This window comes from Sparus aurata, chromosome 18, assembly GCF_900880675.1.
Source record: "Sparus aurata chromosome 18, fSpaAur1.1, whole genome shotgun sequence".
Taxonomy (NCBI): domain Eukaryota; kingdom Metazoa; phylum Chordata; class Actinopteri; order Spariformes; family Sparidae; genus Sparus; species Sparus aurata.
The window spans coordinates 18,967,901-18,983,453 of NC_044204.1; the positions used below are offsets into that span (position 1 = coordinate 18,967,901).

The 15,553-nt window shown below is 42.3% G+C and overlaps 1 protein-coding gene across 1 annotated transcript in view; it reads right to left on the minus strand.

The window, feature by feature from the left end:
• The window catches only part of LOC115568536 (glutamate receptor 1), an 85,677-nt gene that overhangs the window by 44,070 nt on the left and 26,054 nt on the right, over nucleotides 1-15,553 (minus strand). The window contains 6 exon segments of the mRNA XM_075488154.1: nucleotides 3,328-3,438; nucleotides 4,043-4,147; nucleotides 5,151-5,318; nucleotides 5,848-6,006; nucleotides 9,149-9,202; nucleotides 15,155-15,339. Of these exon segments, the coding sequence (XP_075344269.1) occupies nucleotides 3,328-3,438; nucleotides 4,043-4,147; nucleotides 5,151-5,318; nucleotides 5,848-6,006; nucleotides 9,149-9,202; nucleotides 15,155-15,339 (782 nt within the window).

A 15,553-nucleotide genomic window follows, 5' to 3' on the forward strand; every position in this document is an offset into this window, starting at 1 on the left:
ATCCCGCCATCAACACCACCTGTCGTTCGACAAATGTGTTATTATTTTTTTTATTACATAAATAGTTATATATATGCTTTTAAAAGATATTTGTTGTTTTCATACAATCTTATTCTCAATCTTAAAGGTGCAGTATGTTTTTTTGGAGGAAATACATTTTAATCAAAAGACAAAGATGTTTTATCAAACTATATAAACAACTCTCTTTGTTCTCATGACTGAACAAACTGAATAAACAAACTGACCTTAAAGGACAACACAATTTCATATCGTTTTACTTTGTTTATATGTGGCGGACCCTACCACCTTTCTAGCTTCAAACAGTGTTCTGGGACCTTGCTTTCCTCTGAGTACTGCTTGTTTACTCAGTTGGATGTAATGGACAAAAAAAATATTTCTCATTTTGTATTACAGCTCCATTAATATTGTAAATATCAAAATTCTGAGTATGAATTTCTTCTCCAAAACTACACAATGTCCCTTTAAGGTTAAATGCAATCTTTCAACTATTTCAAGCAGGGCTGTAAACAAGCGGTCGCCACTCGCCAAATGCGACTAAAATATTCCCCTGGCGACTTAATTTTGGAGGGATACATGCCACGGGGCAGGTAAATGTCCCTATGGTCGTGCTCTTGCAATTAATTATGCATGATATAGCAAAACATTGTAGTAGCTGTAAAGCGATAAAGTATGATAATTATCAGTATGACAATCAAGTGGCTTAATATGAGAACAGTTGTCACGTCACAAAACGTGTAAAACCATGGGTCTATCAAATCCAGTGTAAATGTTATTATGGTACAGTCGCCACTGACAAGTCTATTACAGAGCCTGATAGGTAATTAATGAGTATTTCCTTTGTCATAGTTTTGCACTGTTCAAGTTTTCAATTTGCAATGTTATGAAATGTAATTAATAATATTAAAATGTATTTCTAAATAATACTTTGGCCTCTTTTCTAAGCATGTATTGTTATATAATACTGTTATCTCCATGAAAAGTACTGAAACAGATGTATATGCAACAAAAAGAGGCAATTTATTATTTGGCCGGTAAAAAATTTACTTGGCCGGTAGATTCTTTCATCTACCGGTCCCCTTGGCAGGTGATCCAAAAAGTTAGTTTACAGCCCTGATTTTAAGCATTTGTTTATTAATGCTAACACGCTAACTTCAGTTGCTTTCCCATCAGTCCCCTGTTGTCCGTTGTCAAAACTGATATTTCTTCACATACTGTTTATACTTTTAGTACATTTTTTAAAGCAGTTAATTTAAATTCTTACTTTTAAACAATTTTAGAACTTTTAAACAGTTATCACTTTTCGGTTTGCTATCTAGTTTTCAATGTCGTATTGCAATGTGGTGTTTAGCTCTTGTGATTGACTCAATACTTGGATATTCTTTTCTTATCAAATCATTTTTCATGTTGTCACATTTTCAGAATCGCACAGGACTTCTTGAATCACGGCTTACGCATGCTGGCAGAGTGGGAAGTCTGACAAAACGTTTGTTACAACAAACAAGTAGTAGTAAGTAGCTTAAATTAATTTTTATTGACGAACATTATCTTACCCCTTTGTGACTGAGTCAAATCGGGAGTAAACAAACTGTGTAAGCTAGGCTACGTAGCTCCTTTGTAATTAGCAGAATTGGTTTGATTAGTTTTATTGCTGGGTTTATTTAGGAACACTCACCATCGCAGCCGTTTTAGACCCATTTTGTTGACTCTCAATTCATCCCCCCCCGAGTAGGAAATACACTTATCATCAGAGATTCCCCATATCTTAATTAAACCTAACATTCTGACGTGAAGCTTTTCCAACCAGGGCCGCCTGTATTTATGCTCTGCATGACACGACATGAATGCAGTGTTACATGATGAGTCACATTGTTAATGTCACCATTTATTGTTGCATTGAGCTGCTTCCTGCTGATGCTACAAGGTCCCCGACAGAAAGCCAGCCTCTTTAAAAAGATTGCACAGATTCAGTGTTACTAATGCTTTTTTCCCCCATTATTCCACATTGTCTCTCAGCTCCATCACCTCCACAAAGCCTTTATCTGGTGAGGAGTGAATTTCTCTTAAGAGGAAGCACATAGATGAAATCTTTCACCCTATTAAACCCACACAGTGAAGCAGAGCTGCACACACACACACACACACACACATTGCCCTGCTGGACCTGAAGTCTGCAGCAGAATTTCTAAATTCAGCTGGGTTTCATTTTTTTTCATTTCATTCATTCATCCATATATTGGAAAGCTACATCTGCTTCAAGTCCTACAAAATTACATAGCTGCAGAGATTCCCACAGATAAAAGAAATTCTCACATGAAAAAAATGTACTAGCAGCACAAAAAGAACCAGCGCTGGGCTCCAGGCATCTACAGACATCTCAGTGTTCTCTGATATTACATTTTGAACAAGATGCAGACACACCGCACATCCTGTGAAGATATACTTCCATCCTTATGACCCGTTACTGTATATGAGTCAGATATTACCAGCCGTGTTACTTAATTTTTAAGAGAATGTCATGATAACCTAGCTGCCATGTGTGCTGGACAGGCTGGATCTTTGCCAGCGAGTTCCAAAGCCTTTACAGAGCTCTGTCTGTGTTATGTAGGACAGGACGCTCACAACAACCTGGACGAGTGGCGTCGAACACCCCGATGGTATCGCCTGAGCCAAATAAAGAACATTAAAGCACAGAGAAATGGAGGACACGCTGACACAGCCTCGGAAATGAGTGCTTTCCAGTGCTGTATAGTGCCTAATAACTACTGCTATCAGTGGCAGGCTCCGGATTTTTTGAGGGGCAGGGTTGTGCAAGGTGGGGCACCTGCAAAAGAAAGCCATGATACGTTTATAGTAAAACGGAGGGAGTTTACATTTTTGGTACTGTAAAATTTTTTCTTCCTCTAAAAATTAGTTTTTAATGGTAGTAGTCTTGTGGAAAAAATACTTCAGACATCTGATTCCTCGTGTCTCATCGCTCCTTGTGCTATCTGTCATTATTTTGGAGATTCGTACAGTAGAACTCTGCGGTCCTGTAATCTGGTGTCCCCAAGACAAAAACTTGTTAGATGTATTGCACTTGCCAAATACAGCGATTCTGATTCGAGGCAGGCCTTGGTCCGACGGACAGAAGTTCGCGGAATAGGGTTGGGAAGGGAGCGAGATATAATCACAGATGTCTGCTGAATTCTTTCAGGGGCCTGAACTTTTAGGAACTCTATCATAAAAGAAAGATGAAAAATGTTACCCTTCCTTTCCCCCCCCACACACACACAAACCCTTCCACCTTTCTATTTTACACAGACTTACCAAAATAGTGGTGACTATGTAAGTCCTGTTCTGAAGGCCGTAAGTCTCGTTGCTGCCTCTCATGAAGCTGGCCGTAGTCACGTACTTTTCATCCTCATTCCAGTAGCCGACCTGAGACAAAGAGGATATGTCACAAACCAGCTTCAGTTTCAAAGCGACAGAAATCCGCTTTTACTTATAAAAGCTTCAGATTCAGATTTCTTGTGGCTTAAAAATCCTCTCTGAAGTTTGATTTGATGTTGCTGCTTATAAAAGTTTACACGGTTGTTCGTTTCACACGTTAAGTGGAGATAACTGGATATGGTCAAGATTTCACATGAATACAGTGAACCTCTTTTAGAAATGACAATCACACATGCTGTAGCAGAAAAGTGTGACTGTCACTGTTTCTTTCAAATAATGAAAATCAAGGCTGATTTTTGTATAGATCCTTGTTTCCTTTTTTCCTGCTCGGATCATTTCTGTGATAAATCATGTGATCACTTGAGAGCTGCACTGAAAGGTTACTCTTTCACATCAGTGTATGGATGAGTAAGTCTTAATTTGCAGTCAGTGAAGAACTATTTTACTCCTCAATTGTCTCTTTAGAGCATTCGTAATTGCCTGGACTTTTCTTGGATCTAATATGGGCCCCAGTGTTAGTCCTGTAAAAAGCTTGCAAGCACATTTCTCTAACAGAAAGAGTAAACATCTAAAATTTCTGCCTCAGGCCTACCTTCTTTGGTCCAGAGGGCGCCAGTTCCATGACGCTTACGGTGTAGTTGGTCCTGCGGCCTTTCTCATTGAACTGAATGTGACCTGTCAATCCATCAATACGGACCTGTAACGGTGTCACAGATATCGAGTGAGCGACTCACAGGGAAGAGTAAATAATGGCTTTCGGTGAAGTACGTCATTCACGCAGACAATTTTCTTCATGTCTGCGCTGGCGGCAGGCATTTGCATGTCACACTTACACGCGATGCATGTTAAGCACGGCTCGTATTGGGGAGTCATTTGTGAAAAGCGCCTGGGTCCTCTCGGTGAATGGCAGACGGACAGCGCTCGTGTATGTGTACAGTGCGGCATGTTTGTCTTGGCCGTGTGATGGAGTTAATTGAGCGAACACGGCTTCAATCTCCAGTCTACCCGCAGGCAGATGGCTAGATTGACTCTGAGCAGGCCTCTGCACAGCCACTCTGCAGACAGAGCCTCGGGCTGCACATACACACACACACACACGCATGCACATGCACACACACACTCACACACACTCGCATACAATTATATGTATGCCCTCGCAAATATAGTGCATTTAATATACATCCATACTTCATGTAAGTGATGTTCCAGAGTAAGTAAATAACATACTTGACTCTTAATTGGCAGGTCTATTCATGCATGTATTTTTTTTGGATACACATTTGAATATAATCAATCACCCATCCTTGCTCCGCGTACGTGCGGGACTGTCTGCGTGTCTCGCCGGGATCAAGAAGTCTCACAGCCGGCCCAGCATTTTTCTATTTACATAGCCAAATATTACATTCCTAAACTCAATTGCTGATGTCATATTTCATGACGATCACGGCGGCTGTGTTATTGCCTGCAGGTTTTGTTTACTAGCCACCGTGTCACATTTGATACTGGAGAGCTCTCCTACGACTTAATGTGAACTTTACACGACAGAATGAGACCTAATCTGTTCAGCCAGCCCTAACTCAGGAGCTGTTAGCCAATGTGCCACTCAAGAATTTGCCTGAGTGTGTGCGGGTTGGCGGCTATAGCTGCACGTGTGCGCACGCATTAGCCTTAGCACGTTTTAATGTACAATGAGTGCCGACCTGCTGCAGAGCTCTCTGGATGTCTATGCCCTGTCCCCAGGGAGCTGGTGGGTTTGCAAGACACTCTCCGGCGTTGCCCCTGCGAGAGATGTCTATCCTCTGCCTCCTTAGGTTCTGGAAGGCTGTGGACATGACTTTCACCCCGTCGTATGTCAGAGCGCCCGTGTACTGCGAATAGAGAGCACACAAGTCAATCAGAGGCAGTTATAATGTTGTGATAAAAATCTATGAATTTTAAAAGGAGCTTCATATCCTCCAGCTTTGCTTTTCCGCCCACTGACGCTGTTTCTGTTACTTTTGACTTTCACATAAACAGTGTGTAGATTTGCAAACAGTCCTCTGTCTCAGCTGGTTGGACAGTTGTTACGGCAAAAAAAATCAATAATCATTTCACAGCAGAGATCCCAGATCTGAATCACCAATCTCGGGTAGGATCAGGGGTTATCAGTCCACCAGATTTAATAGAAGCCCTTTCATAACTTTCTGCAATAAGCTGCTGCCGGTCACAAACAAACTCACTGACATGGGAAATAACAACCTCCTCGGCTGGTAACCAAAACCTCTCACAGAGAATCGGCGGTCATGGCTCTCTCTGGGAAAAATGATGACTTAGCTTAGCATATATTTTTAGTGGCATTATCCTGTGCTGCTTTAAGACTTCTTTTATCAAAAAACAAGAAGGGAAAAGGAGTCGTACTTTGAGTCCACTCTTGGGCACTTTGGAGTCTTTGTTGTCGAACTCCATCCACTGCTGGACGACGCGGCTGACGCTGGGCTCAGAGTTGTTGACGAGCTGGAAGCCGGTGATGTTCGCGCCGCCTTTCCTCAGGTCTGTCAGATCGATGTCCAGGAAACCCTGAGGCAAGGAAGTGGGCAGGCAGAGGGGTGAACCAAGACATTCAAGGCGATAGTACTTACATGCAAATAAAACTAAGATTTAATGTGACACGATGACACTGATTACACCTAAAGAAGAATATTGCATTTCATCAGGTTCAGGTCTACTTAATACCGTTTCAGTGAAGGACATTTCGTAATATGTGACCATGATATCTATCTCTCAACTGACAGGCCCTCCACTCATCAGTATAAGGGACACAAGACAGATCTGCGGGGTCACTGGTCTTCATAGATTCTTTCATTTAAAGGTACAATATGATTATCAGCAGGATGTAAAGAAATAATGTTTCTAAAATATTTTGACGTAATGCCAAAGGTGTCTATGGACGGTGTCACAAAGATAGCTATAAAAAATTATCATGCTAACCAACTAGCCTCGGGCGTGAAACCTCTTTCTCCCATAGGTCCAGCACTCCACTGAGCTTAAGAGTAAAATGTACAAAGAGATTACAGTTAGCATCATTTACATGTTAGTCTGGGAAAACTCTGCCTCTAATTGTTGGAGGTAAAAATGTAACAGGCCATTTCTTACATACTGCACCAAAGTTATAACTTTGAACAGAGTGGCACTCATACCCTGAGAAATGTTCAAGCAAAAATGGAAAAAAACTTCCTTGATCCTTCCATTTATCCGGACCCGCACCATAAATATGATCGTCTATCTTCCAACCAAGTTCCGTAGAAATCTGTTCAGTTGTTTTTTGTGTAATCCTGCTGAATAAACCAACCAACCACTTTTTTTCTATTCAATCAACCCCTGATTTTTCTCTGGACCCCAAGGAGGTCTCGACCCCCAGGCTGTGAACCAGATTGGAGCCATTTATATACTTTGTATTCTGTATGTGTTAGTGCTGCACTAATTACTGTTTGGTTAGCAGACATTATTTTCACCTTTTGTTGTGATTCTTGTGAATGTTTTACACTGAAACGTATTTTGGCTGAATTGGTCCGAAACCACCGACGAGGCGTCGGAGTAGGCACTGATCCATTTCAGATGGTCATAAGCCTAAGCGGTGGCAGACCAGTGGCCTGGCATTAGAGGGTTATTCTCAGATTGTGGTGTATTCTAGCTCCTGTTCTTTAACTCCACCATCAAAAGTGTAAGGGTTAATAGCATAATGAAAACGACAAATCCTCCTTTTTACTTAGAGGGGTTATCCCATTGAGCGGGCTTCATCTCTGTCTTTTTCCTAAGGGGCAAAAATGGTGAGAAAGGAAATAAAAAAAATAAAAAAAAACGTTTTATGGCTGGAGCAGGCTGGAGCTAATCTCTGATAGACTGAGTCCTCATAGGCTGCACTGTTAACAAAGGCAGGATCAAAACCTTATAGGCTACTGTGAACAATTGAAGGGATGCCTCAGGCAGAGTAGAATGGAGACAGAAGCGATTTACTGTAATGGTATCTCTCCTACTTGTATTTTTTTCCCCTGACTATTATGTGGAGATGCCGGCTGTTTTTCAGAGAGCTGGAGAGGCAGATTCGGTCTCTGCAGGCTGCCTGTCAGCGTGGGGAGAAGGAGAGGCAGACGAGTGGGGAATGGGTGGGAGTAGAGACGGCGCTGGTGGGGAGGGTGAGCAGATTTGTCTGCGATTTGTCTAAAGATTTAAGAGCAAACTTTTGACTGATGAGAGGAATAAAGGTGCCTCTCCAGATCGTCTCCCACTCGCCAGGCATCTGTCTGACAACACACACCTCTCCATCCTTTTCCCCTTTCTTCTCCGCTCTGATGTTCGTTTCATGTCGTCTGAAGCGTCGGCTCTCTCTCGGCCACGTTTCGTTGCTTTAAAACTCTCCCTTGCTTAGGCGCTCTGATCTTCATATCAAACGCGGCGAAGGCAAATGGCTGCTAACTCGCGCAAAGTGCAAAACTGTTTCACGGCCCCTCTGGTTTTCGGGGAGGGTCCGCGCGGTGACAGGTAGAAAATGAAGGGCGAGCTCGAGCTTCAGATGACAAATGCGAGCAAAGAAAAAAAGGGTGTCGAGTCCCCCCGGCCCCCTCCTCTCACCGCCGTCTCCCTAATGTACCTGCGTGTGTTGCCAGGTGTCCATATTTCACGGCTGAGTGGACAAGAGTTTGTGTTTTTTTCTGCTTCATGTATGAGCTAATGCAGCGCAGTGAGCTGAAGAGGTTACTATAGAAACTAGCAGTTGCGAGCGCTGGACACGGAGGGGGGTATTTCCGACAGATATTTTAACCACATTTGGGCATTAACTCAAAACTCTTTTTTTTACTTTTCTCTGTCGCACTGTGCTTTGTTTTCACACACACCGCGCAGCAGCGGATGCGCGCACACACACACACACAAACACACACACATGCACATTAAGTCAATTAGAGACATTTCTAAAAAAGGTGCAAGGACAAAGAAAAGTAATTTTTTTTCGCGCAAACCCTTTTAACGGAGCCATTATAAATGACTGTTGGCCACTTTGCGTATCAGCTGTTATTAACGTCCGAGGCCTTATCATTTTAAATTAAATCTGGCAAACGGTCCAGACAAGAGAGATTGAGCCAATCTAAAAGTCCGGCAGTGAGAGATTGTTCACGCCAGCAGCTGCATATTAATGCTGTTATTACTACAGCTGCTGCTGATGTCAATTTTCTTTTCATTTGGTTGCATTTAGTTGAGTCTGAGCAGTGCTGTAGGGGCCTACATACCATTTGCACTAAGAAAACGGCAGCAGACAAGGAGAGCTAATGGATATAAGCTCGCACACATTGGCCGCCTGACCTTTTTCTGTCACTGTGAGTCTGCAGAGGTTTCTGTCTGACTGTCACAGGTTTACTGTTAGTCTACTGCTGTGCTGTGCTGTTATGTCTGCGGGCTCGACAGTGCAGCAGCTGAATATATGATGTCGCTGAAGAGGAAAATGGGGATGAGAAGAACATAAAAGACATAAAAACCCGGTAGTTTTAGGCTAAATTATTCGGCACATGCGAGTCTATTAAATTAGCAATAAAGTACTGAAAGTCTGGAATCCTGTTAAAAAGCACGTTTAATGGCGACGCAGCTTTCATCGAAAGTATGCAGACGAGCACGTTAAAAACATTTTCTGAGAAATCTAAAATGCAGAGATACAATGATGAGTTCTTACCAGGTTGGCCAGGATGTAGTGGTAGCTCTTTGCATTCTTGCCTTGCTCGACAATCTGGAAGACAAGGTCAGAGGAAAGAGGGAGAATAAAACACCCGTGATACACAAACCAAAAGCTCCCACTTGTGTGTGTTTTCGCAACTGAGAGAGAGATGTTTTGACATTGTCACAGCAGTAAACCCGCTACAGTGTACAGTGCTTGACCTTGTGCAGAACAGAGAGAAGGCAGAGTAAAGGGACTGAGCAATATAGAATATATAGTTCTATAGAACATAATATCCTTCCCTCTCCTCTATCCCCAGTAATGAATGACATGTACTGCAGAGCTTGGCTGACCAAACAGCCACACACTATCCACCACGCACAAACCCTCCGAAGACGGCCGGCTGCTAAACTGATGAATTCACCTCATTATCATGATCATGATGTGTAACCCACAAATAAAGGCATGAAACAACCGGAGCTGGACACAAGAAATGAAATTCATAATCACAAAATAACAAACTAGTCACTGGAAATAAGAAACAAACATGGCTTGTGGTTGTGGTGGATACTGCTGGAACAGGATCAGGGACCTCCCAGGCTGGGACCGGCACCTATTCGATCGGATCTGGCACCTTCTTTGTCTCTATCAAAATCAGTAACTACATTTTTTTTTGTAATATTTGATGTTATCCATTCTGTCCTTCTTTTATTTCCTATTGAAGTGACTCGTAAAAATCCGCCCGTCTGCATGTTATGGATGCATTTTAAATCGGATTTAAAAAATAGATGTAGAGAGAGAGAGTCTAAATATCCTAAGTGTTAGCGTCTTAATATTTTGGCACATGATCGTGTCTGTGCTGTGTTATGGTTCAAGGAATATAGCTAAATCAGGATGAGTGTCTGTTTGTGTGTGTGCGTGTGTGTGTCTGTGTAGGTGCGAACTGTCCAGAGTACCGAGACATAGCGGAGGAGATGATGGAGAGACAGACAGAACGCGTCACTTTCTTAGCCTGCCGCTTTCCGTGGTTGTAAATAGAACTTAATTCGGTTTCTCTCCACCGTTGAAGCGATCCAACACAGACAGGAGGGAAACGACAGGAACACGAAGGGACAGTTAACAAGACAGAGAGAGAGAGGAAACAGTAAATAGCTGTTTCTGTGCTCCTCTCAGTACTGATTTTAAGCCATTATCACAAATGCTCTGACTAACATAAGTAAATAAAAATGCTTTAGTTGTGATTTACAAATAACACTCTGGAGATACAGTCAAATGAGCTGAATGCACACTGTCAATTCTAACGAGTCTTACTTATAAAGGTTTAAATTTGAGTTAAAAAACATTCAGAAATCAACAAACGGTATTAACAGAATGTGAGGAAGACGACACTTTTGATGTTTTGTCAAAGTGGTCTACGTGTTGTGTTGCAGAGATATCTACTCGAGTTAGTATGCTAACCAGCTAGCCCCGGGCCTGAAAGCAGCATCGGTTCACATTACTCTGGTAAAATGCTGCCCCCTATCTGTTGGGAGGTCAATTCTTACACCTTGCACCTTTAAAGCTGCACTATGTTGTTTTTGGTGAAGAAATTTGAATCGGAAGAGAAAGATCTTCATTGATAAACTAAATGAACAAACTGACAACATAATTTCATACTGTTTTACTATGTTTTTATGTTGTGTACCCTGCCACCTTTCTGGCTTCAAACAGTGTTCCAGGGACCTTATTTTTCCTCTGTAACAGCTTGTTTATTCAGTAATGGAAAAGACACATATTTTTTCTCCAAAACTATATATGACTATCCCAAAATACTAAATCATTTCATATTGAAAAATGTGTGCATTCAAAAAACACGCTCTTCTTCACGCTCTTCTTCACTACCCACAGTTTAGTGCCTTGCTACCTCACACTGGTGTAGAAGCATCATTGTTTACCTTGTTGTCAGGTGATTGTCTCGAATTAGCGTCACTCAAAAACAAAAGTGAATTTGTTTTCTTCACCCTTCAACTGACTGCAACTTAATCAAACCTACTAAGAACACCTTATAGTTGATCAACGCATAAAGTTAACTAATTCAGGACTGCCGGAATATATAATAGTGCTCATTGCAGATTCCACTTCATATCCTCTCGACTTTTACACGTCATAAAAATTGCAATTAGTCATCAATTTGTAAACGTAATGCTGTTTACTATATTCTCTCCCCTCCTCCTCGTCCTCTACTTTCAGTATTTCTCCCCTGAGAGCTCTGATTTGATCTCTGATCTAATATTCAAACAACTGTGATATATTATCCTAGTTTCCTGGAACTCCAGCGTGGTCTAACAATATCTTCAAATAAAAAAGTCGGTCTGCGCTGAACTGTGCCACAAGCCCCTTTCCCTCGCCTACGCTCCATCTCTCTTCTACCTGTGCTGCTGTCATTCAGTAACTGCGGGCGTCGCAGGTCAGCCAAACACTGAGGGTCAGGGCAGTTTGAACACAACGGTTAGGGGTGTACTGTGGTGCCAAAGCTGGTTTATTTATACATGAAATGGGCTCACCGGACACCACTTTGACTGACGTTTGAGTGAATATGTGATGCAAGATAAAAAAAAAAAAAATCCGAGGGCCGGTGGCACTAGAAGCAAGCAGTCTGGTCCAACGCCTAAATAAAGAGCCTGCTGTACTGTGCAACAAATACATCCGCTGTGTGTGTGTGTGTGTGTGTGTGTCGCCGAAACACACTGGGCGGTCGCACAGCAAACTTATCACTTATTCAACGTCTTGCATCCAATTAATAGCCCAAGCACAGCAGACCGAGTCTGTTCAGGCACTACGCATGACATCACACATTATTCACTCCTCTTCCTCTCATGCGAGCCCTTCCCCCCTCGTGTATACGACGCAGAGTGTGCCCATTTGTTAGCGTGCTGTATGTATGTGTTGCATGTGTGTGTGTGTGTGTCTAATGATGCTGTAGGTCATGACAGAAGGTGGCATTTGTTATTAATGGTGACCCCGGCACAAGGCAGGCCCTGCAGCCGGGCCCCAGGCAAGGAAAAACTAGAAGGAAGGAAGGGGGGGGGGGGGGGGGGGGGGGGGCACTAATGCTGACACCAATACACCCGACACTGGGGGAAAACACACATTTACTGCCACAGTGAGCTTCAAATGGAAATGTTTTGGATGCAAGTAGCTTTTTAATTATACATGCAAATTTGAGGAGTCACTCAGAGTTCATCCCCAAGAGGGCAGGTCACTTTTTCTGTCACGCTTTTTTTTTCTTTGTTTTTTTGAGGTAGCTCTTCTGCCAAAATGAACGTTCAACATCAATATTCAGCTCCTACGAGGAGTCACCCTCAGGATACTGTCAGTGACATTATCGTAAGGGAATCTGTGTACTGTATCAGATGAATGAGATGAACACAGGGGCGAGTTTAAAGGGCAGAGGTGTGTGTGTGTGTGTGTGTGTGTGTGTGTGTGTGTGTGTGTGTGTGTATGTGTGCGTGCCATTGTTTGGGTGCAGAGAAATGTGGAGGCAGGGAGCGGATGATTGATGGTGGCCGTCTGAATGGAGAAGTTCTCAGGCTCAGCTCCTGTAAACTGGTGAGAACTGATGCAATAACCTTAACTGAAGACACCAGGCCATCAATAACATTCACATGGAGCAGCCGTGTCCTACACATACAGATGGGGACTGTGTGTGTGTTGTGAACATCATTAAAGTGCATGTGTGTGGTTTCTTTTTGTTTTTTTTTTTTTTTTTACTGGAACAGAAGAAAACAATACAAATCTGACAGAAAACAAATAATGTAATTTGATAAATGAGCAGAACAATACAAATAACGATGAATGAGGAAAATTTGCCTGTATGTTTGTGGGTGTCTAAGTGTGTTACATTAATTGGCTGTCCCCGTTAGTTACCGTTGCTACGTCTGTCAGGATTTTTCATTCTCACACGGCACATTTGCGTTCTCGGCAGACATTGTGACATGTCATGGTGGACAAAGCACGAGTGATACAAATTTTGTTAAAGGATAAGTTCATACAATAATGAAAATTCAGTCATTGTCAAGTTGAGCCAGCTGACACTTTTTGCTTGACAGCTACAGTGAAGATTTCATCTTTATAAAGGGTGTAAATGTCTTTTCAAACCAATTTTGGAATCTCAGGGCTTTTGGAGACTTGCACTAGGCAAGCTGCACAATGCCATTTCATGAGCCATTTTAGTTTTTTTTTTTTAATGTTTTAAATCAAGTCCCAATTAGGGTTGGGCAATATGTTAACATTTTCCAACCGGCCACCGTCAGCCCGTCAATCACCGATTGCCGATATAGTCATGCATTTGTGAATACACCATCCTGCTGACACTGAGAGATGCTCGGCTCTCACCAAATAAGCGCTACATCTCATCACTCCTCAGCGCAGAGGGATTTGTGCAGGAAAAAAAATGGATACGAAATGCTGCACGTTGCCTTTTTTCAAACAGTTTTTGAACTTGCATATACGTTAAATCTGTTCCCAACTTTCTTCTGAGCAACTCCTCGCCAACTTGCTCAGGGAACTTGCACACAGAGCCCAGCTCCCCAACCAGTCTGAACTCCTCCTTTAAGAGTCTCAGTAAGCCATGCCAGTAGTGAGCCGGTGTTCACAATACGACGACCCTGAAAACTGGCTCACCTTAAACGAATGCACTCGTTTTTATTGTTATTTGAAACACCTGCTGTTCCTGCCAAAATGTCTGCTCTGTCACGGTCTGTAATAACGGTAGCAGCTTCACCACTCATGTTTTTATTCTAATATTTGAAACAATGGGTGCTTGAGTTCAGACACAGTAGATAAATGCAGCCTTCTCATTTCTGGCTGGGGACCATCAATTTTCGCTGGCTGGAAAGACAACTGGCCCCAGCAAATTCCATTTTTGACTTTTTAATGTTCCTCTTGCTGTAAGCAAGAACCCTGAAGGAGGTCTGAGAAGGGCAGCTGATGGCTCCAAGATTGATACCACACTTAGAGACTGAAGCAAAAAGCTGTGTGTCCTGGCAAAAAGTCTATGTCATCACCAATCGATGATTGATGTAGAAGAAACAACTGAACAGCAACCAAAGAAACAGCATTGTTTTTATTTTTTGCAGTGCAGAGATTGTTAGTCCTAGCATTATAAATATGATGCGTAAAAATGTAAGATCAGACTTTTATTCATAACGTAATGTGTTATAGGTGCAATATGTAAGATTTGGCCACCTATTGAATGAATAGTTCCAACAAAGGGAGAAGCGTACAACCGAGTTAACTGGTAACTGCTGCTAACTGTATTCTGTTCTGACTGTGGCTGCCGTTAGCTTGTTAGCTCACGTAATAACTATATAACTGGCAACTATACAATAATTCTAATAACAGGCCTGGACAAGTCAATCTTACACTTTTATAAAGGCTACAAAACAAACTATACCTTACACTACACAGTACATAAGATGTAAAGTTGATTTGTGCATATAAAAATAACCATAAAACTTCACCTGCAATGCTTTATTTTGATCGTGTAGCTACGATCGGACAATTTCTGTTTGGTTTGGCGAACAAGCAATTGTGATGCCGAGATCCTTCTCCTTTCAACAGTACAGAGGTGAGTAACTGATGATGCTATCACAGACAAACTGCCGACTCCAAATGCCAGAGCTGCTTTATTTATCTCTCCTGTCCTTGATGCACCGGGAGACTAAACACCACCGCAGACCACCAACCCAACCCCCCACTTTCCATTTATATCCACCCCGTCTCTCCTTTGTTCATCTGCTTAAAACATGCGCAACCTTGTTCTGAAGTAGTGCTTTCAACTCCTTTTCAAGTTTAAGTATGTGTCCAAAAGGTAATTTCACTGATAAATGTGAAATTCCTATTAAATTTGGAGCTAAAGCACAAAACACACTTTGGTTTTATCATATCATGAGGTTGCAGTCTGGAAGCTGATATTGCACTACATATTTCAACATAATTACATAATCCCCTATCTTAGCAAAAAGCAGAGAAAAGCTCTTTTACCTTTTTCAGGATGCCGGTGAGCCTCTCAGTCTCACAGTCGATGATTATCTGGCCCTCCTTTCTCTTGTCCAAATCCTGGAACACTTTCAAGAAGGAGGCCTCCGTCATGGTTTCCACGTTGACCGAGGTCACCAGCCAGTTCCTCTCCGCCGCTGTGTCCAGAACCTTCTGCAGCACTGACAGGCCTGGACAGAGGAGTGGAGGAAGATATGATATTTAGGGATTGCAGAATGAAGGAATTCTGCGAGAGAGACATTTGTAAAGTTCTGGAAAGAGACAAATGAAGAGATGAATGACTTGTTGGGATTCCACTTGAGAGCAATTCTCAAGCGTCTGAATTTTATTTGGCAGCGTGAGACATAAATTATGAGCAGGTTAATCTTGTGCTGTGTGTAGTGG